At 49.3% G+C, this 23,529-nt stretch overlaps 1 protein-coding gene across 1 annotated transcript in view; it reads right to left on the bottom strand.

The window, feature by feature from the left end:
• Positions 1 to 23,529, bottom strand: part of LOC144594068 (protein lin-28 homolog B-like) — a 204,213-nt gene that overhangs the window by 54,532 nt on the left and 126,152 nt on the right. The window contains exon 4 of the mRNA XM_078400250.1: positions 6,437 to 6,621. Coding sequence (XP_078256376.1) covers positions 6,437 to 6,621 — 185 coding nt within the window. The remainder of the gene's footprint in view (positions 1 to 6,436; positions 6,622 to 23,529) is intronic.

Below are 23,529 nucleotides of genomic sequence, written 5' to 3'. Positions count from 1 at the left end.
TAAACCTACGCTGCACCCACATTAACACCACCCTACACCCACTAGGGACAGTTTTTACATTTATGCCCAACCAATGAACCTACAAACCTGTACGTCTTTGGAGTGTGGGAGGAAACCGAAGATCTCGGTGTAAACCCACGCAGGTCACGGGGAGAACGTACAAACTCCGTACAGACAGCACCCGTAGTCCGAATCTGACCCGGGTCTCCGTCGCTGCATTCGCTGCATTCGCTGTAAGGCAGCAACTCTACCGCCGCGCCACCGTCACCGCCCTAAAGTGACTGCAAGAGTGTTGACCGCCGTACAAGTCGACACTCTTGCACATTGTCTCACAGACTCGAGACTTTAAGAGATACTTTTTTTGAAAAAAAAGGTGCGGAAACAGGCCCTTCAGCCCGTCGAGTCCATTCCGACCAGCGATCGCGCACGGTGGCGCAGCGGTAGAGTTGCTGCCTTACAGCGAATACAGCGCCGGAGACTCAGGTTCGATCCTGACTACGTGCGCCGTCTGTACGGAGTTTGTACGTTCTCCCCGTGACCTGCGCGGGTTTTCTCCGAGATCTTCGGTTTCCTCCCACACACCAAAGACGTACAGGTATGTAGGTTAATTGACTGGGTAAATGTTTAAAAAAATTGTCCCTAGTGTGTGTGGGATAGCGTTAGTGTGCGGGGATCGCTGGGCGGCGCAGACTCGGTGGGCCGAAGGGCCTGTTACCGCGCTGTATCCCTAAATCTAAAATCTAAATCTAAAATCTAAAACCCCATACACTAGCGCTATCCTACGCCCTCGGAACAATTTACAATTTTTACAGAAGCCAATTATCCTACCAACCTACACGTCTGTGTTCTGTGGGGGAAACTGGAGCACCCGGAGAAAACCCACGCAGGTCGCAGGGAGAACGTACAAACTCTGTACAGACAGCACCCATAGTCAGGATCAGATAGGATTGTGTACACACACACACACACACACACACACTCACGCACACAAAAACAAACAATAATAGTGCAAAAAGACAAAACCAATTCCCCCCCCCAAGTATAAGAAAATAACCGCAGATGCTGGTACAAATCGATTCCCCCCCCAAGTATAATTTGACTAATAAGGACACTTTAATTCTTCTTCCCATTCTTACACTGACCTTTCCGTCCTCGGTCTCCTCCATTGTCAGAGTGAGGCTAAATGCAAAATGGAGGAACAGCATCTCATATTTCGCTTGGGCAGCTTACAGCCCAGTGGTATGAATATTGATTTCTCCCACTTCAGGTAGCCCCGGCATTCCCTCTCTCTCTATCCCTCCCCCACCCAAGTCGCACTAGCTTCTCATTTTCACCCCACAAACAGCCGACAATGGCCCGCTTCCTTTATCATCGTTACTTTTTTGCACATCGTTCATTCATTGTTCTTTATCTCTCCACATCACCGTCTATATCTCCCCTTTCCCTTATCCCTATCCAGAAGGGCCTCGACCCGAAACGTCACCCATTCCTTCTCTCCAGAGATGCTGCCTGTCCCGCTGAGTTACTCCAGCTTTTTGTGTCTACCCCCCAAGTCTACAGAGTCCTGAGCTGTTGTGGTGTTTAACAGCCTGATGGTTGTGGGGAAGAAGCTGTTACTGAACCTGTACCTTCTTCCCGATGGCAGGGATGAAATGAGAGCGTGGCCAGGATGGTGTGGGTCTCCGATGATGCTGGCTGCCTGTTTGAGGCAGCGACTCCTTTAGATCCCTTCGATGGTGGGGATTCAAGTCATGTGTGTCGAAGGGATTTACCGGAGTCGCTGCCTCAAACAGTCAGCCAGCATCATCAGAGACCCACACCACCCTGGCCACGCACTCATTTCACCCCTGCCATCGGGAAGAAGGTACATAGAAACATAGAAAATAGGTGCAGGAGGAGGCCATTCGGCCCTTCGAGCCAGCACCGCCATTCATTGTGTGATCATGGCTGATCGACCACAATCAGTAACCCGTGTCTGCCTTCTCCCCGTATCCCTTGATTCCACTAGCCCCTAGAGCTCTATCTAACTCTCTCTTAAATCCATCCAGTGATTTGGCCTCCACTGCCCTCTGTGGCAGAGAATTCCACAAATTCACAACTCTCTGGGTGAAAAGGTGTCTTCTCACCTCAGTGTTAAATGGCCTCCCCCTTTATTCTAAGACTGTGGCCCCTGGTTTCTGGAATCCCCCAACATTGGGAACGTTTTTCCTGCATCTAGCTTGTCCAGTCCTTTTATAATTTTATACGTCTCTATAAGATTCCCCTCTCATCCTTCAGGAGCCTGAAAACTTTAACGAGCAGCTTCTTTCCCACAACCAATGAACACACCGAGTGTCCGAACAAACATTGAGCCGAGAAATAAAATGGTGGCCGGTAGCCATCAGAAGTCATGGACAAATCAACAATGATTACCGGGTTTTTGCATTCTGCTCTACAGAACGATCAAAGGTCCATAGGCCAGATGGGTTTCTGTTGCCATGGTTACCGGTCAGAATGTATAATCTACTGTGCTCCACTGCTGGAAGGTCAGGGGGGGCAAGGTTACTTTTTTGCACATTTATGAGCCACGCACAGATCATCAGTAATTGCAGCAGCTATTTTTCCAAAGGGACCCTGGTTAAATGCTAATGCAGCCTGGGTTACCTGCACTCGACCTTCAATGCCCTGTGGCGGCTGCAATTATCATCAATAGAAAAGAAAAAAATAGAGCCAAAATCATCGTACGAATCATGAATTCTAAGTCCACTAAAGATGAGAGTTTCGTTTAGTTTAGTTTAATTATTGTCTTGTGTACCGGAGGTACAGTGAAAATCTTCGTTGCATGCTATCCAGATTAGTTCAGTTCGGCTTAGTTTATTGTCACGTGTACCGACCGAGGTTAAGAGTAACGGGTGGGCCATTTAGAACGGAAATGAGGAAAAAAAATTTCACTCAGAGAGTTGTGAAGCTGTGGAACTCTCTGCCTCAGAGGGCAGTGGAGGCCAATTCCCTGGATGCTTTCAAGAGAGAGCTAGATAGAGCTGTGGAGTCGGGGGGATATGGGGAGAGGGCAGGAGCGGGGTACTGATTGTGGATGTTCAGCCATGATCACGGTGAATGGCGGTGCTGGCTTGAAGGGCCGAATGGCCTACTCCTGCACCTATTGCCTATTGTCTATTGAGGTACAGTGAAAAGCTTTTGTTGCGTGCTATCCAGTCAGTGGGAAGAGAATACATGATTACAATCGAGCCGTCCGCAGTGTCAAATATATCCGGTCAAAGAAAAGACTGTACATGACAGCGTACAGATAAAAGATAAAGGGTACAACATTTAGTGCAGGGTGAAGTCCGATTGAACATAGTTCAAAGGGCTCCTATGAAGCAGATGGGGCGTTAGGTGGTGAGAGGACGGTTCAGTTGCCTGATAACAGCTGGGAAGAAACTGTCCCTAAATCTGGAGGTGTGCGTTTTCACACTTGTATACCTTTTGCCTGATGGGAGAGGGGAGAAGAGGGGAGGTGAGGATGAGACTGGTCCTTGATTGTGCTGGTGGCCTTGCCAATGGAGAGTAAATAATAGCGGACTCAGGGGTGTATGGGGACTCAGGGGGGTATGGGGACTCAGGGGGGTATGGGTACTCAGGGGGGTATGGGGACTCAGGGGGGTATGGGGACTCAGGGGGGTATGGGTACTCAGGGGGGTATGGGGACTCAGGGGGGTATGGGGACTCAGGGGGGTATGGGGACTCAGGGGGGTATGGGGACTCAGGGGGGTATGGGGACTCAGGGGGGTATGGGGACTCAGGGGAGTATGGGGACTCAGGGGGGTATGGGGACAGGGGGGTATGGGGACTCAGGGGGGTATGGGTCTAAGGGGGTATGGGGACTCAGGGGGGTATGGGGACTCAGGGGGGTATGGGGACTCAGGGGGGTATGGGGACTCAGGGGGGTATGGGGACTCAGGGGGGTATGGGGACTCAGGGGGGTATGGGGACTCAGGGGGGTATGGGGATTCAGGGGGTATGGGGACTCAGGGGGGTATGGGGACACAGGGGGTTATGGGGACTCAGGAGGGTATGGGGACTCAGGGGGGTATGGGGACTCAGGGGGGTATGGGGTCTCAGGGGGGTATGGGGACTCAGGGGGTATCTGTCACGCTTTACTGCTGTTTGTTACATTACACAAGGTAAAAAATGTACATGCCCAAAAAACAAAACAGATAATAACGGTAAAGAAACCATCTCTCGTGGTGTCCCTGACCTTCCTCCCATGGTGCAACGCAGCGCGGCAGAGAGAAGGTCAAAGAAGATGGCCGCCAGCAGGACGAACGTGGTGCTGCTGCACCTCGCGGCCGCTCTCCTGTTGCTGACTGCCGTGATGGCCGCCCCGGGGCCGGGGTGAGTAGCTTCCTCTACCCTATCCTCTCCCCCCTCCCCGCCCCCCCCCCCCCCCCCCCCCCCGGCCCCGGGGGCGACTCTCCGGCTGCCACAGCCGGTCTGATATACCCTGGGATCTTGCTGTGCGCTTTTGGAGTGGGGGAGGGTGCTAGACTAATGCAGGAGAGATTTGGACCCAATGGCTCCACGGGTCGTCTAGTATTTGTATAAAATCATGAGGGGAATAGATTGGTGTATCAAAATCATGATGGGAATACTCGATAAACGCACAGAGGAGAGAGAATCGCGATCCAGGGAACATAGGTTTAAGGTGGAGGGGGAAAGATTTAATAGGAATCTGAGGGGTAACTTTTTCACACAGAGGGTGTATGGAACGAGCTGCCGGAGGGGTCAGTTGAGGCAGAGGCTATCACAATGTTTCAGAAACATATCCACCAGGTGGCGCCAGCAATGGCTGCCTTGCCAACAGTCTGCCTGTCCTTTCTTTCCTTTGTGTTTAATAGTACGTGTTAAATGTATGTTTTAGTGTTGTTTAGCTTGTTTTATGTGGGGGGGGGGGGGGGGGGGGTGTTGGGGGAAACTTTTTCTAATCTCTTACTTCGACGGAGATGGGATTTGTTTCTGTATCGTATCTCCGCCCGCGCTGCGGCCTAACATCGAGGAGTTGGCGGCCTTTTGCTGGGGATCGACTTTTGAGAAGCTCCACCGCGGAGCCTGCGGACTTACCATCGCGGAGCTCGCGATCCCGCTCGGGGGGGGGTCGGCTTTGGCGCTCCAACCGTGGGACTTTAACATCGTGGCGCCCGCGGTCTCTGGTCAGAGACCGACTTCGGGGACTCCAAGCCGCGGGAGTTTCGACCGCCCCGATGCAGAAGTTCCGGTCGCCCCGACGCGGGAGTTTCGACCGCCCCGAAGGGGGAGCTTCGACCGCCGGCTGTGGGAGCTTCGATCGCCCCGACGGATGGTTCGACTGCCCTGACCGCGGTAGAATAAAGAAGAAGTTGTTTGGACTTTATTGCCTTCCATCACAGTGAGGAATGTGGGGAATCCACTGTGGTGCATGTTTATGTTAACTTTTATGTAGTTGTGTGTCATTGTTGCTTTTTCTTCGTATGACTGTACGGGAATTCGCATATCACTGCACCTTAATTGTTACAGCTGACAATAAAAGACCTTTGAAACCTTTGAAACATTTGGATAGGTACATGGATAGGACAGGTTTGGTGGCATATGGGCCAAACGCAGGCAGGTGGGACTATTGTAGATGGGACATGTTGGTCGGTGTGGGCAAGTTGGGCCTAAGGACCTGTTTCCATGCTATATCACTCTGTGACTACGACTCCATATTCTGTACTTCTGGAAAGCATAGCCAAAATCAAAAAACTTCCAAATGATAACATTATATATTTTGCAGCATTTTCATACGTATATAGGATCAAAATATCTCCTTCCACGGAGTAAATATCACCAGCAATTTGTCCTGGATCACCCACCTTTAAGCAATGGCCAACAAAGCCCGCCTTTACTTCACTTAGAAGGGTTAGGAAGTTCATCATGTCCCCCAACAACTCTCACCAACTTCTACAGATGCGCCGTAGAAAGCATTTTATCGGGATGCATCACAGCACGGTTTGGGAACAGCTCCATCCAAGACCACAAGAAATTGCAGAGAATTGTGGACGTAGCCCAGACCATCACACAAACCAACCTCCCTTCCATTGACTCCATGTACACCTCACGCTGCCTCGGCAAGGCCAGCAGCATCATCAAGGACGAATCTCACCCCGGTCACTCCCTCCTCTCCCCTCTATAGACAATAGACAATAGGTGCAGGAGCAGGCCAATCGGCCCTTCGAGCTAGCACCGCCATTCGCCCGTGATCATGGCTGATCGTCCACAATCAGTACCCCGTTCCTGCCATTTCCCCATATCCCTTGACTTCGCTGTCATTAAGAGCTCTATCTAGCTCTCTCTTGAAAGCATCCAGAGAATTTTTCACACAACCAAGGAGCATCGCAGAGGACGCACCACCACGTGGGAACAAATCAACTCGTGACTTTACCGGTCTCCCTTTGGTCTTCGCTTTTGCACTGTCTTCCCTTTCGGCCGCCTCTCGCTGCCCGAGCACGGTGATCCTCCGGGGCCCGTTACCCGTATTGACTCCAGGCCCTTGCACGATTTTCTGAAGGTAAATTCCACAGGCTCTCCTTCTCTCAAACTCCTGAATCCATCCATGTAAAGTTTGCTCTGAAGATGGAAGCAAGACAAAAAAATAGGAGCTGTTTTATGGGGAACATCGAGACTAGATGCAATACGCACACGTGGGCTTTTGGAAACATAGAGACATAGAAAATAGGTGCAGGAGGAGGCCATTCGGCCCTTCGAGCTAGCACCGCCATTCATTGTGATCATGGCTGATCGTCCACAATCAATAACCCGTGCCTGCCTTCTCCCCATATCCCTTGATTCCACTAGTCCCTGGAGCTCTATCTAACTATCTCTTAAATCCATCCAGTGATTTGGCTTCCACTGCCCTCTGTGGCAGAGAATTCCACAAATTCACAACTCTCTGGGTTAAAAAGTTCTGGACTCCCCCAATATTGGGAACATTTTTCCTGCATCTAGCTTGTCCAGTCCTTTTATAATTTTATACGTCTCTATAAGATCCCCTCTCATCCTTCTAAACTCCAGTGAAAACAAGCCCATTCTTTCCAATCTTTCCTCATATGACAGTCCGGCCATCCCGGGGATTAACCTGGTGAACCTACGCTGCACTGCCTCAATAGCTAGGACGTCCTTCCTCAAATTAGGAGTCCAAAACTGCACCCAATACTCAAGATGTGGTCTCACCAGAGCCCTTTACAACTGCAGAATGGCCTCTTTACTCCGATACTCAAATCCTCTCGTTATGAAGGCCGCAATGCCATTTGACAGTAGGAGGTTAATTGAAGAAACGGGTGGCATGGTGGCGCAGCGGTAGAGTTGCTGCCTCACAGCGCCAGAGACCCGGGTTCGATCCTGACCTCAGGTGCAGCAAGTAAGAATTTCATCGTTCTGTTGACTGTACATGTGAGAATTAAACACTCTCGACAGAAAAACAGTGGTTGGGAAGATGGGGAATTGAGGAGCAGGGAGTCGGAGAAGGCGAGAGGGGAGGTGGATCGGGATAATAAATAATTCTAGTTTATTCTTAATTCTAGCTTAATTCTAATCAGCGAGAGTTTTCAATAATCCAAAATTTTGGGTGGCACGGTGGCACAGAGGTAGAGTTGCTGCCTTACAGCACTTCAAGCTCCAGAGGCCTGGGTTCGATTCTGACTACAGATGCTGTCTCCACGGAGTTTGTACGTTCTCCCCGTGACCGCTGGGGTTTTCTCCAAGATAGTTTAGTTTAGTTTAGATTAGTTTCCTTTAGTTTAGTTTAGAGATACAGCGCGGAAACAGGCCCTTCGGCCCACCGGGTCCGCGCCGACCAGCGATCCCCGCACATTAACACCATCCTACACCCACTAGGGACAGTTTTTACATTTACCAAGCCAATTAACCTGCAAACCTGCACGTCTTTGGAGTGTGGGAGGAAATTGAAGATCTCGGAGAAAATCCACGCAGGTCACGGGGAGAACGTACAATCTCCGTGCAGACAGCGCCCGTGGTCGGGATCGAACCCGACTGTGCCACAGTGACCGCCCAGATCTTCGGTTTCCTCCCACACTCCAAAGACGTACAGGTTTGCAGTTTAATTGGCTTTGCATAAGTGCAAATTGTCCCCTAGTGTGTGTAGGATAGTGGTAAAGTGCGGGGATCGCTGGTCGGCATGGACTCGGTGGGCCGAAGGGCCTGTTTCCACGCTGTATCTCTAAACTAATCGAAACTAAACAAAAACTCAAAATTGTCCTCTGATGAAAGAAAAAAAAAATTGCCATTCGCAAAATTGTATGAGCAAGGGATTAACATTAATTAATAATAATAATAATAATATTCATTTATTGTCATTGCAACGAGTACAACGAAATTAAAAAATAGCCAATCCTGACGGTGCGTACAAACATATATGCAATAAATGCAAAAACAAATAAATACATAAATACAATTAAATACAATTATGTTAAGTACAAAGATTTTTTAGTGTTGCCTAGTGCAAAGGTAGTGTTCAGTTCTCGTATGGCCCTGGGGTAAAAACTGTTCTTAAGTCTGTTTGTTCGGGATTTTATCGACCTGAAACGTCTACCAGAGGGCAGATGAACAAACAGACGGTGGCCGGGGTGGGATGGATCTTTTATTATTTTGCCTGCTCTACTGAGGCAGCGTAGGCTGAACAGGTGCTCCAGGGAGGGCAGTGAGCAGCCGATGATTTTCTGGGCCGTCGTGATGACCCTCTGAAGGGCCTTCCTGTCCTTTTCTGAGCAGCTGGCATACCATGTGGTTATACAGTATGCCAGCACACTCTCGATGGAGCAGCGATAGAAGGACAACATGAGCTTCTCCTGCAGGTTGGTTTTCCTGAGGATCCTCAGGAAGTGGAGTCTCTGCTGTGCCTTCTTTACTGTGGTGATGGTGTTGGTAGACCAGGTGAGATCCTCTGCGATGTGCGTACCCAGGAACCTGAAAGCTGGTACCCTTTCCACACAGACCCCATTGATGTAGAGTGGGTCGTAATCTCCACTGGTTTTCCTAAAGTCAATTATAAGTTCCTTTGTTTTGGAGGAGTTCAGGACCAGATTGTTCACTGAACACCATGCTGCCAGCCTTTGGATTTCATCCCTATAGGCTGTCTCATCTCCTTCTGAGATGAGTCCAACCACAGTCGTGTCATCCGCGAACTTGATGATGGTGTTGGTGGGATGGGTGGGGGCGCAGTCGTGAGTGTAGAGGGAGTAAAGGATGGGGCTCAACACACAGCCCTGTGGTGAGCCGGTGCTCAGTGTAATGGTGGAGGAGAGGTGAGGGCCTATTTTGACTGTCTGGGGGCGGTTGGTCAGAAAGTCCTTGATCCATTTGCAGATGGTTTGGGAAAATCCAAGGTCGGAAAGTTTGGTGACCAGTCTGCTCGGGATGACCGTGTTAAAGGCAGAGCTGAAGTCGAGGAAGAGCATCCTCACATAGCTCCCCTGGTGTTCAAGGTGGGTCAGTGCAGTGTGAAGAGCAGTGTCGATGGCATCCCCTGTAGACCTATTTGCTCTGTAGGCAAACTGGTGTGGGTCGAAGGTGGGTGGGAGGCTGGCTTTGATGTGCTGCAGGAATCTCATTTCCCAATTGAACACAATGTCCTCACTCACAAATGGCTGGAAGCAAAACTCAGGCTAATTTTAGAGTAAATCTAAGAATTCATTTCAGCAATGTCCTCGATGAAATGTTAACTTGCTCACTGACATTTTAACAGGATGCTGATTCGTTTAATTTCTTTACATGAAAAGGCAAAATTAGAAGTCACACTTAATTAAACATTAAAGATAAACCAATAAAAGGGTATGAGTAAGGACATACAGTCATAAGTGATGGGAGTAGAATTAGGCCATTCGGCCCATCAAGTCTACCCCGCCATTCAATCATGGCTGACCTAATTCTCCTTCCTTACCCCATTCTCCTGCCCTCTCCCCATAACCCCTGACACCCGTACTAATCAGACTGAAGAAGGGTCTCGACCCGAAACGTCACCCATTCCTTCTGGATAGACTGGGCTTATACTCGCTGGAATTTAGAAGACTGAGGGGGGATCTTATTGAAACATATAAAATTCTTAAGGGGTTGGAGAGGCTAGATGCGGGAAGATTGTTCCCGATGATGGGGAAGTCCAGAACCAGGGGTCACAGCTTAAGGACAAGGGGGAAGTCTTTTAGGACCGAGATGAGAAAACATTTCCTCACACGGAGAGTGGTGAGTCTGTGGAATTCTCTGCCGCAGAAGGTAGTTGAGGCCAGTTCATTGGCTATATTTAAGAGGGAGTTAGATGTGGCCCTTATGGCTAAAGGGATCAGGGGGTATGGAGAGAAGGCAGGTACAGGTTACTGAGCTGGATGATCAGCCATGATCATATTGAATGGTGGTGCAGGCTCGAAGGGCCGAATGGCCTACTCCTGCACCTATTTTCTATGTTTCTATGTTTCTCTCCAGAGATGCTGCCTGACCCGCTGAGTTACTCCAGCATTTTGTGCTAACTAATAATCCTCCCTCATTACACAATACCCAGTCCAGGATGGCCTGTCCACTAGTCGGTTCTTCCACATATTGGTTTAAAAAAACATCCCGTGTACAGACTCCCTGCTTTGGTATTCTACACCTCACGAAATAAATGCTAGCCCACGTCCCCTTCTCCTAACTTGACACCATTCAGATAATAATCTGCCTTCTCATTCTTACCACTAATGTGGATAACCTCACACTTATCCACATTAAATTGCATCTGCCATGTATCCGCCCACTCACACAACCTGTTCAAGTTATCCTACAACCTCTTAGCATCTTCCTCACAGTTCACACTGCCACCCAGCTTTGTATCACCTGCAAATTTGCTAATGTTACTTTTAATCCCTTCATCCAAGTCATTAATGTATATTGTAAATAGCTGCGGTCCCAGCACCGAGCCTTGCGGTACCCCACTAGTCACTGCCTGCCATTCTGAAAGGGACCCATTTATCCCCACTCTCTGCTTTCTGCCTGCCAACCAATTTTCTATCCATGTCAGTATCCTACCCCCAATACCATGTGCTCTAATTTTGCCCACTAATCTCCTATGTGGGACCTTGTCGAAGGCTTTCTGAAGGTCGAGGTGCACCACATCCACCGGCTCTCCCCTGCCAATTTTCCTAGTTACATCCTCAAAAAATTCCAGAAGATTAGTCAAGCATGATTTCCCCTTCGTAAATCCATGCTGACTCAGAACGATCCTGTTACTGCTATCCAAATGCTCCGCAATTTCGTCTTTTATGATTGACTCCAGCATCTTCCCCACCATTGATGTCAGACTAACTGATGTCAGACTTCCTTACCACTGCATTGTGACAAACTTGAATTGTGGCCCTCTCCCCCCGCAACCCCCCAACTTCACATTCATTGTAAAGGGAATTAATGACACCATTTATGGAGCCAAGTCTTGTAACATAAATCAGTGACAGGAACATAAGTGCTCCTTTTTTTTGGAGTATGCTATTGCCAGCTTAAACAATGGCCTAATGAGATGTATCCTTTACAAATTAATTAACTGTGAACTACTAGTTTTATGTAATCGAGTTTCTGACATTAACCTCCAGTGGTGTCAAAGAATTAAAACACAAGACACAATATTTCTTACATTTTTGGCATGTTTATAAAGTCCTTAATTCAATCTGATCAAGTTTGAAGCATGATATAGGATTTGGAATTATTTCGAATTTACAGGATAACATACAACCGATAGAAAGTGTTCAATCTACAGAACTACTTGATCTTGTAGAGGTGTATAAAATCATGAGAGGAATAGATCGGGTAGACGCACAGAGTCTCTTGCCCAGAGTAGGGGAATCGAGAACCAGAGGGCTCACAATACTCCAAATACGGTCTGACCAGCGCCTAGTGTTGCCAACTTCCTCACTCTCAAATACGGGACACGGTGATGTCACTGCCCCCGCGCCCCACGTGACCTCACATAGCCAGCGGCCACGTGCCCCCGCTCCACCAATGGCAGCCGCCCGGGCCTGGAGGCGGGTTCCTAGGCAACCTCCGTTAGGCGGCGCCCGGGCCTCCAGGCCTACACTGTCCGGAGCAAAAATGTCGGAAACCTGGAGTGTCGGGACCTAAACTGTCAGGGCCTACAGCGTCGGGGCCTGCAGTGTCGGGACCTACAGCATCCGGGCCGACAGCGCCCCCTGGGCCTAATACCGTACAGCCCCAAAGATCCGGGTTCGATCCTGACTATGGGTATTGTCCGTACAGCATTTCTACGTTCTCCCTGTGACCGGTGGGTTTTATGGCGCTGTAAGGCAGTAACTCTACCGCTGCGCCACCGTGCCGCCCTCTGTCTGCTTATAATCTATATCTCTCCATTCCATGCATGACAATGTGCATATTTAAAAGTCTCTTTTAGAGACAGGGCAAGATTAGCACATTTGCTGATGATACAAAAGTTAGTGGTTTTGCATATAGTGAGGATGGTTGTGAATGATTGCAGCAGGATCTGGATCGATTGGCCAAGTGGGCGGAGGAATGGTTGATGGAATTTAATACAGAGAAGTGTGAGGTGTTGCATTTTGGGTCGTCGAACAAGGGCAGGACCTACACAGTAAATGGTAGGTCCTGTTGCAGTTGTATAAGACATTGGTGAGATCGCATTTAGAATATTGTGTTTGGTTATAGGAAAGATATTGTCAAGCTTGAAAGGGTTCAGAAAAGATTTACGAGGATGTTGCCAGGACTAGAGGGTGTGAGCTATCGGGAGACAATAGACAATAGACAATAGGTGCAGGAGTAGGCCATTCAGCCCTTCGAGCCAGCACCGCCATTCAATGCGATCATGGCTGATCACTCTCAATCAGTACCCCGTTCCTGCCTTCTCCTCATACCCTCTCACTCCGCTATCCTTAAGAGCTCTATCCAGCTCTCTCTTGAAAGCATCCAACGAACTGGCCTCCACTGCCTTCTGAGGCAGAGAATTCCACAACTTCACCACTCTCTGACTGAAAACGTTCTTCCTCATCTCCGTTCTAAATGAGAGGTTGAGTAGGCTGGGTCTCTATTTCAAGGAGCGTAGGAGGATGAGGGGAGATCTTATAGATGTATACAAAATCATGAGAGGCATAGATCGGGTAGATGCACCCAGAGTAGGGGAATCGAGGACCAGAGGACATAGGTTCAAGGTGAAGGGGGAAAGATTTAATAGGAATCCAAGGGGTAACTTTTTCACACAGTTGTATGGAACAAGTTGCCAGAGGAGGTAGTTGAGGCCAGGACTATCCCAACATTAAAGAAACAGTTAGTCAAGTACATGGATAGGGCAGGTTTGGAGGGATATGGACCAAGCGCAGGCAAGTGGGATTAGTGTAGCTGGGACATTGTTGGCTGGTGTGGGCGAGTTGGACCGAAGGGCCTGTTTCCACACTGTATCACTCTATGACTCCTAAATGCCACTATCTAGTTATCCATTATTCAGGTAAATTCTAACATTATTATATTTGTGGCCAGAGTTTGCGATATACTTAATACAGAAGAGATGGAAAATGAAGCATTTTTTAACCAATTTAACAAAACTAGCAATGCTCACTGTGAATTCAATCTGATTCTAAATAATACTGAAAGATAAAACCAAAGTGTCCATTCATATCAACTGACTGAAGATCAGTTTGATTTCTAAATAGCTGTAATAATACCCTTTAGTTTAGTTTAGACAATAGACAATAGACAATAGGTGCAGGAGGAGGCCATTCGGCCCTTCGAGCCAGCACCGCCATTCAATGTGATCACGGCTGATCATTCTCAATCAGTACCCCGTTCCTGCCTTCTCCCCATACCCTCTGACTCCACTATCCCTAAGAGCTCTATCCAGCTCTCTCTTGAATGCATTCAGAGAATTGGCCTCCACTGCCTTCTGAAGCAGTTTAGTTTAGTTTAGTCTGGAGGTACAGCGTGGAAGCAGGCCCTTCGGCCCATCGAGTCCCCGCCGACCAGCGATCACCCGTACACTGTCTTACACACACTCGGGACAATTTACAGAAGCCAATGAACCTACAAACCTGCACGTCTTTGCAATGTGGGAGGAAACCAGAGCACCCGGAGAAAACCCACGTGGTCACAGGGAGAACGTACAAACTCCGAACAGACAGCACCCGTGGTCGGGATCGGACCAGCGATCGCCCCGTACACCAGCACTATGCTACACACTAGGAACAATTTACAATTTTTACCAGAGCCAATTAACCTACAAACCTGTCCGTCTTTGGAGTGCGGTAGTAAACCGAAGATCTCGGAGAAAACCCGCGCAAACTCTGTACATTCAGCACCCGTGGTCAGGATGGAACCCGGGTCTCTGGCGCTGTGAGGCAGCAACTCTATCGCTGCGCCACCGTGCCGCTCGGTTTATCACTGGTCTGTCACAATACACCTCGGCCTGCTTTCTCCCTTTCTCCATATCTTCAACTTGCAAACACAAAATGTACGCGATGCCTGCTTGCATAAAAGTTTAACTCCCGGCTTTGAGACGGCGCAGAATGCTGTCCTGATTTATTTCAGAAAAAGACATAGCAGGAGGCAGCACAAGGTGCAGGTTTTCGTTTTCAAAAGACCTCATTGTCTCCGAGCCTCGGGCTACTCAGGGCTTTGTCGGGAGAGGCAATTCCTTTGAGATGTCCTTCAAGATGTGAACCCTTCCCCCCACCTTTAAATTCCGCAGGCAGTGTGGCACAGGCCTGCTGGACGAAAACGTTCACCCCGAGACCTTTCTCAAACAGATGGCTTGACAGGAAATAATCTACATAACTCGAACCAAACCGAGGTCTCCGTGCCCTCTGCAGGACGGGAGGCACGGCGGCGCAGCGGTAGAGTTGCTGCCCTCACGGCGCTAGAGGCCCTGGTTCGATCCCGACTGCGGGCGCTGTCTGTACGGGTTTTGCACCGAGATCTTCGGTTTCCTCCCACACTCCAAAGACGTACAGCTTTGTACTGGCTTAGGGACCGTGTGGGTTTTCTCCAGGTGCTCCGGTTTCCTCCCACATTCTCTCTGTGTGTTTGTGTGTGTGTCTGTGTCTGTGTTTGTCTGTCTGCTGAGTGAATGTCTATCCGTCCGACTGCGCATGTCTGTCTATCTGTGTCTGTCTGTCTCTATGTGTGTGTGTGTGTGGGGGTAAGAAGGAACTGCAGATGCTGGTTTACGCTGAAGACAAATGCAAAATGCTGGAGAAACTCAGCGGGTCATACACAGTGTTGCCAACTGTCCCATATTAGCTAGGACACCCCGTATATTGGGCTAAATTGGATTGTCCCGTACGGGACTGCCCTTGTCCCGTATTAGGCCCGGGGGTGCCTACTAGGTCCGGTAGGTCAGTGTAGGTCCGGACAATGTAGGCCCGGACAGTGTACGTCCGGAGGCCCGGGCGCCGCCTAATGGAGGTTGCGTAGCAACCCATCCCGGCTGCCATTGGTGGAGCGGGAGCGCGTGGCCGCTGGCTGGGTGAGGTCACGTGGGGCGCGGGACGGTGACCTCACCATGTCCCTTATTTGGGAGTGAGATAGTTGGCAACCCCTAGTCATACAGCATCTCTGGAGAGAAGGGTTAGGTGACGTTTCGCCTTATATACACATATACACACATATACACATTAAAAAAACCAATTATAGTTCAGTTAGTGGTTGAAGTTAGACACAAAAAGCTGGAGTAACTCAGCGGGTCAGAGAGCATCTCTGGGCAAATAGGAATAGGTGACGTTTCGGATCGAGACCCTTCTTCAGACTCGAAAAACGCCCAGTCGCACCCCAGCCACTCCCTCTTCTCCCCTCTCCCATCGGGTAAAAGGCGCAGAAGTGTGAAAACACACACCTCCAGATTCAGGGACAGTTTCTTCCCAGCTGTTGTCAGGCAAATGAACCATCCTACCAACAACTAGAGAGCAGTCATGAGCTACTATCTTTGATCGGACTCTCTGCCTCAGAAGGCAGTGGAGGCCAATTCTCTGAGTGTATTCAAGAGAGAGCTAGATAGAGCTCTTTAGGATAGTGGAGTCAGGGGGTATGGGAAGAAGGCAGGAACGGGGTACTGATTGAGAATGATCAGCCATGATCACATTGAATGGTGGTGCTGGCTCTGAAGGGCCGAATGGCCTCCTCCTGCACCTATTGTCTATTGTCTATTGACTTTTCTGGACTTTACCTCACAATAAATGTGATTCACGTTATTCCCTTTACCATGTATCTATCTGTAAACTGTTGGTGGCATGGTTGTAATCATGCATTGCCTTTCCGCTGACTGGTTAGCACATGTGTTTCTGGAGGGAAACTAATGCAGTTACTGTTGCGGGATAGAAACATAGACATAGAAAATAGGTGCAGGAGGAGGCCATTCGGCCCTTCGAGCCAGCACTGCCATTCATTGTGATCATGGCTGATCATCCACAATCAATGACCCGTGCCTTTCCTTCACCCCATACCACTTGATTCCACTAGCCCTTAGAGCTCTATCGAACACTTTCTTAAATCCATCCAGTGATTTGGCCTCCACTGCCCTCTGTGGCAGAGAATTCCAGAGGATCAAGGGCTCCTTTTGACAGATCTGAGATTTAACCCTTTTGAGGAAAATTCACCCAATTATTAGAGGGACAGAGAGTCTACAAATAACGTTGTGTGGATCATGTGCTGTCTATACATAAAAACATAAAGTCAAACTCATGCGAGAAATACTATTGGGTAGACTAATGGGACTGAAGGATGATAAATCCCCTGGGCCTGATGGTCTGCATCCCAGGGTCCTCAGGGAGGTGGCTCGAGAAATAGTGGACGCATTGGTGATCATTTTCCAATATTCAATAGATTCCGGATCAGTTCCTGTGGATTGGAGGATAGCTAATGTTATCCCACTTTTCAAGAAAGGAGCGAGAGAGAAAACGGGGAATTACAGACCAGTTAGCCTGACTTCAATGGTGGGAAAGATGCTGGAGTCAATTATTAAAGAGGTAATAACAGTGCTTTTGGATAGCAGTAAAAGGATAAGTCCAAGTCAGCATGGATTTATGAAAGGGAAATCATGCTTGACTAATCTTCTGGAATGTTTTGAGGATGTGACAAGTAAAATGGATGAAGGGGAGCCAGTGGATGTAGTGTATCTGGACTTCCAGAAAGCCTTTGATAAGGTCACGCACGGGAGATTGGTGACTAAAATTAGAGCACATGGTATTGGGGTTAGGGTGTTGACATGGATAGAAAATTGGTTGGCAGACAGGAAGCAAAGAGTAGGAGTAAATGGGTCCTTTCCAGAATGGCAGGCAGTGGCGAGTGGAGTGCCCGCAAGGCTCGGTGTTGGGGCCGCAACTGTTTACCATATATATTAATGATTTGGAAGAGGGAATTAGAAGCAACACTAGCAAGTTTGCGGATGATACAAAGCTGGGTGGCAGTGTGAACTGCAAAGAGGATGTTAGGAGGTTGCAGGGTGACTTGGACAGGTTGAGTGAGTGGGCAGATGCGTGGCAGATGCAGTATAATGTAGATAAATGTGAGGTTATCCACGTTGGCGGCAAAAACAAGGAGGCAGATTATTATCTCAATGGAGTTAGGTTAGGTAAGGGGGAGGTGCAACGAGACCTGGGTGTCCTTGTACACCAGTCACTGAAAGTTAGCGTGCAGGTACAGCAGGCAGTGAAGAAAGCTAATTGAATGTTGGCCTTCATAACAAGAGGATTTCAGTATAGGAGTAAAGAGGTTCTTCTGCAGTTGTATAGGGCCCTGGTAAGACCACATCGGGAGTATTGTGTACAGTTTTGGTCTCCTAATTTGAGGAAGGACATCCTTGTAATTGAGGCAGTGTAGCGTAGGTTCACGAGATTGATCCCTGGGATGGCGGGACTGTCATATGAGGAAAGATTGAAAAGACTAGGCTTGTATTCACTGGAGTTTAGAAGGATGAGAGGGGGATCTTATAGAAACATATAAAATTATAAAAGGACTGGACAAGCTAGATGCAGGAAAAATGTTCCCAATGTTGGGCGAGTCCAGAACCAGGGGACACAGTCTTAGAATAAAGGGGAGGCCATTTAAAACTGAGGTGAGAGAGTTGTGAATTTGTGAACCCAGAGAGTTGTGAATTTGTGGAATTCTCTGCCACAGAGGGCAGTGGAGGCCAAATCACTGGATGGATTTAAGAGAGAGTTCGATAGAGCTCTAGGGGCTAGTGGTATCGAAGGATATGGGGAGAAGGCAGGCACATGTTATTGATTGGAGACGATCGGCCATGATCACAATGAATTGCGGTGCTGGCTCGAAGGGCCGAATGGCCTCTTCCTGCACCTATTTTCTATGTTTCTGTTTCTAATAGATAATAAACAATTGGTGCAGGAGGAGGCCATTCGGCCCTTCGAGCCAGCACCGCCATTCAACGTGATCATGGCTGATCATCCACAATCAGTACCCCGTTCCTGCCCTCTCCCCATACCCCCTGACTCTGCTATCCTTAAGAGCTCTATCTAGCTCTCTGTTGCTGTCTGTACAGAGTTTGTACGTTCTTCCCGTGACCTGCGTGGGTTTTCCCCCGGTGCTCCGGTTTCCTCCCACAATCCAAACACGTACAGGTTTGTAGGTTAATTGGCTTCGGTAAAATTTGTAAACTGTCCCTAGTGTGCAGGATAGTGCTTGTGGTCAGGGTGATCGCTGGTCGGCACGGACTCAGTGGGCCGGTGGGCCTGTTTCTGCGCTATATCTCTAAACTAAACTGAAGAGACCATGGCAATGAATATAACCTGTTCCACTGGCCACCATGAACGATGACCTTTGACGGTTGTGAGAGACAAGAGTGTTTCAAGTCATAGAGTCACACAGCATGGAAACAGTCTCTTTGCCCCTACTTTCCCACGCCGACCAATATGCCTCATCTACACTCGTCCCACCTGCCTGCACTTGACCCATATCCCTCTAAACATGTCCTATCCGTGTACCTGTCTAAGTGTCTCGTAACTATTATGATAACACCTGCCCCAACTAACTCCTCCGGCAGCTTGTTCCATACACCCACTTTGTGCAAAAAGGTCATCCCTCAGGTTCCCATTAAATCATTCTCCCTCACCTTGGACCTATGTCCGCTTGTTCTTGCTGTGATCCCCCCCCGATGCGGGCGCTTGATCGCCCCGACGCGGAGGTCTCGACCCCCGGTTGCGGGAGCCAAGATCGCCCCGACAACGGATGGTTCGAGTCCCCCACCACGAGAGAACAAAGAGCTTTTTTTTTCGCCTTCCATCACAGTGAGGAATGTGGGTGGGGGAGTCGCTATGGAGGATGTTCATGTTAAAAAAAAAGATTATTTTGGGTGTCTTGTTGCTCTTTATTGGTAAGATGACTGTATGGCAATCTGAATTTCACTGTACCTTAATTGATACATGTGACAATAAACAAACATTGAACCTTGATTCCCGTACCATAGACAATAGACAATAGGTGCAGGAGTAGGCCATTCGGCCCTTCAAGCCAGCACCACCATTCAATGTGATCATGGCTGATCATTCTCAATCAGTACCCCATTCCTGCCCTCTCCCCATACCCCCTGACTCCACTATCCTTAAGAGCTCTCTCTTGAATGCATTCAGAGAATTGGCCTCAACTGCCTTCTGAGGCAAAGAATTCCACAGATTTACAACTCTCTGACTGAAAAGGTTTTTTCTCATCTCCGTTCTAAATGGCCTACCCCTTAATTCTTAAACTGTGGCCCCTGGTTCTGGACTCCCCCAACATTGGGAACATGTTTCCTGCCTCTAACGTGTCCAACCCCGTAATAATCTTATATGTTTCGATAAGATCCCCTCTCATCTTTCTAAATTCCAGTGTATACAAGCCTAGCCGCTCCAGTCTTTCAACATATGACAGTCCCGTCATTCCGGGAATTAATCTGGGCAAAAGACTGTGCATTCACCCGGTCTATTTCTCTCAAGACCTTGTACGTACACGATTAATTGTCGTATGTACCGAGAACCGAACAATGAAATCCCTACCTGCGGCAGCCTAACAGGACTGTAAACACAGTTCTCGTAGATAACAATGCAAACAGTATAAGTAGCTTTATGTCGAAACGAGGAACTGCAGATACTGGTTTACAGAAAAAAAAATACACAAAGTGCTGGAGTAACTCAGCGGATCGGGCAGTATCACTGTAGAGCATTGGGGTCATGTGGTCCTTCTTCTGACTGGTTTAGTTTATTTAGTTTCGAGATACAGCATGGAAACAAGCCCTTTAGCCCATCAACACCGCGCCGAACCGCGATTGCCCACACACGAGTTATCATATCATATCATATCATATATATACAGCCGGAAACAGGCCTTTTCGGCCCACCAAGTCCGTGCCGCCCAGCGATCCCCATACACTAACATTATCCTACACCCACTAGGGACGATTTTTACATTTACCCAGCCAATTAACCTGTACATACCTGTACGTCTTTGGAGTGTGGGAGGAAACCGAAGATCTCGGAGAAAACCCACGCAGGTCACGGGGAGAACGTACAAGCTCCTTACAGTGCAGCACCCGTAGTCAGGATCGAACCTGAGTCTCCGGCGCTGCATTCGCTGTAAAGCAGCAACTCTACCGCTGCGCTACCGTGCCGCAGTTCTATCCTACACACACTAGGGACAATTTACAGAAGCCTATTAACCTACTAAACTTGCACGTCTTTGGAGTGTGGGGGGAAACAAAAAACCCACGCCGGTCACGAGGAGAACGTACAAACTCCGTACAGGTAGCACCCGTAGTTGGGATCGAATACGGGTCTCTGGCGCTGTGAGGCAGCAACTCTACTGCTGCGCCACTGCGGTCCCTGGTCTGAAGAAATGTCCCTGGAAACGTCGCCTATCTATGTTCTCCAGGTATGCTACATGACCCGTTGTGTTATTCCAGCACTTTGTGTCTATTTTTATAAGTTGCTCAATCTTCAATTGAGGCATCGGAAAGAGAGGACTTTAAAAAATCCGGCATTCTTTTCATTCTTCTCCGAAATGCCGAACTAACATCTGCAACACAGAGTTAAATATATGGCCTGCCACATTGTTCTGCAGGGCGAGGTCAGGCTATAGGATCAACAGAAACCAGTTCAAATTTATCATTAATATGCAGTGCCTTTAGTTAGAGGATTGCTCAAAGGTTCTTTATTGTCACCTGTGCACTGCACAGTGAAATTCGTACGCCCGTCACCATATTTTGGCGCCATTTACAAAAGAAGAAGGAAAAACCTAGTCCAAAGTTATGTTCATAAGTTCTAGGAGCCATCAAGTCTACTCCGCCATTCAATCATGGCTGATCTATCTCTCCCTCTCAATCCCATTCACCTGCCTTCTCCCCATAACCCAGACATGCGTACTGATCAAGAATCTTTCAACCTCTGCCTTAAATATATTCATTGACTTAACCTCAACAGCTGGGGTTGCCAACTGTCCTGCATTAGCCGGGACATCCGGTATTTTGGGCTAAATTTGTTTGTCCCGTAAGGGACCGTCCTTGTCCCTTATTAGGTCCGGGGGGGCCGCTGTAGGCCCGAACACTGTAGGCCCGAACACTGTAGGCCCGGACACTGTAGGCCCGGACACTGTAGGCCCAGACACTGTAGGCCCGGACAGTGTAGGCTAACAGGGGGTGTACCCAGAGCGGGGCCAAGTGTGTTCGCCTAACGGAGGTTGCGTAGCAACCCGCCTCCCGGCCCGGGCGGCCACCATTGGTGGAGCTGGAGCACGTGGCCACTGGCTGGGTGAGGTCACGTGGGGCACGGGGCGGTGATGTCACCTTTTGTCCCTTATTTGGGAGTTAGAAAGTTGGCAACCCTACCCACAGCCGTCTGCGGCAATGAATTCCACAGATACACCATACTCTGACTAAAGAAATTCCTCCTCATCTCCTTTCTCAAAATATGTCCTTTTATTCTGAGGCTGTGCCCTCTGGTTTCTGGATTCTCCCACTAGTGGAAACATCCTCTTCACGTTGACTCTATCCAAGCCTTTCACTAAGTCGGGTCCACATGCTAATGTGCAGGATTGCTCCCGATCCAGGTAAGCCCCAGGTAAGCCCCAGGTAAGCCCCAAGTAAGCCCCAGGTAAGCCCCAGGCTGTTGCAGGGCCTCCTTCGTTATCTTCAACCACCTCAGCCCGCCAACCCACATCCCTCTCCTCGCCTGACCTCCTCTGTGTCCTCCTGCAGCTGACCTTGAAGGCGCTGGAGGCAATACCCTGGCCTGCCTCCTACTGGCCCACTCCTGGCATATTAGCTCAAACTAAAAAGGAGGAACTTTGACTGGTGAAGTGGCCAATGCTTCATTTTGAACATAACCCACTGGGCTTGACATCAAAGGTTATGGGGGGAAGGCAGGAGAATGTGGTTGAGATGGAAAGATAGATCAGCCATGAATGAATGGCGGAAGGGTTGCCAACTTCCTCATTCCCAAATACGGGACAAGATGATGTCACCGCCCCGTGCCCCACGTGACCTCACCCAGCCAGTGGCCACGTGCTCCCGCTCCACCAATGGCGGCCGCCCGGGCCGGGAGGTGGGTTGCTACGCAACCTCCGTTAGGTGGCGCCCGGGCCTCCGGACCTAGACTGTCCGGAGCAAAAAGGTCGGAAACCTAGAGTGTCGGGACCTAAACTGTCGAGCCCTACAGGGTCGGGGCCTACAGTGTCGGGGCCTACACTGTACAGTGTCGGGGCCTACAGTGTCGGGGCCTACAGTGTCGGGCCCTACAGTGTCGGGGCCTACAGTGTCGGGGCCTACAGTGTCGGGGCCTACAGTGTCCGGGCCTACAGTGTCCGGGCCTACAGTGTCGGGGCCTACAGTGTCGGGGCCTACATTGTCAGGGCCTACAGTGTCGGGGCCTACCGTGTCTGGGCCCACAGTGCCCCCCGGGCCTACTACAGGACAAGGGCAGTCCCGTACGGGACAAACCAATTTAGCCCAAAATACGGGATGTCCCGGCTAATACGGGACAGTTGGCAATCCTAGCCACCACTAATAATGAGTCTCAGGCAGTTTGTGTTCAGCTGTTTGGGGGTAATAAAGGATGCAAACCCTGGTGGAGTTGCTGTCTCACAGCGCCAGAGGCCCGGGTTCTATCCTGACTACGGGTGCTGCCTCTACGGAGATTGTACATTCTCCCTGTGGCCGTGTGGGTTTTCTCCAGGTCATAGAGTGGTACATTGTGGAAAGAGGCCCATCGGACCAACTTGCCCAGGTGCTCCGGTTTCCCCCCCCCCCCCCACCTTCCTAAGACCTGCAGGTTTGTAGGTTCATTAGCTTAGTACAGGTGTCAGGGGTTATGGGGAGAAGGCAGGAGAATGGGGTTGAGAAGGAAGATAGATCGGCCAAGATTGAATGGCGGAGTAGACTGGATGGGCCGAATGGTCTAATTCTGCTCCTATCACTTATGAACTTCTGAAAATTGTCCCGAGGGTGTAGGATGCAAAAGTGGGAATTCCATAGTGAATGCGTGATCAGTGTTTGGCATGGACTCGGTGGGC

The sequence above is a fragment of the Rhinoraja longicauda genome, chromosome 5 (assembly GCF_053455715.1).
Source record: "Rhinoraja longicauda isolate Sanriku21f chromosome 5, sRhiLon1.1, whole genome shotgun sequence".
Taxonomy (NCBI): Eukaryota; Metazoa; Chordata; class Chondrichthyes; order Rajiformes; family Arhynchobatidae; genus Rhinoraja; species Rhinoraja longicauda.
This window is presented reverse-complemented; position numbering and strand designations above follow the sequence as displayed.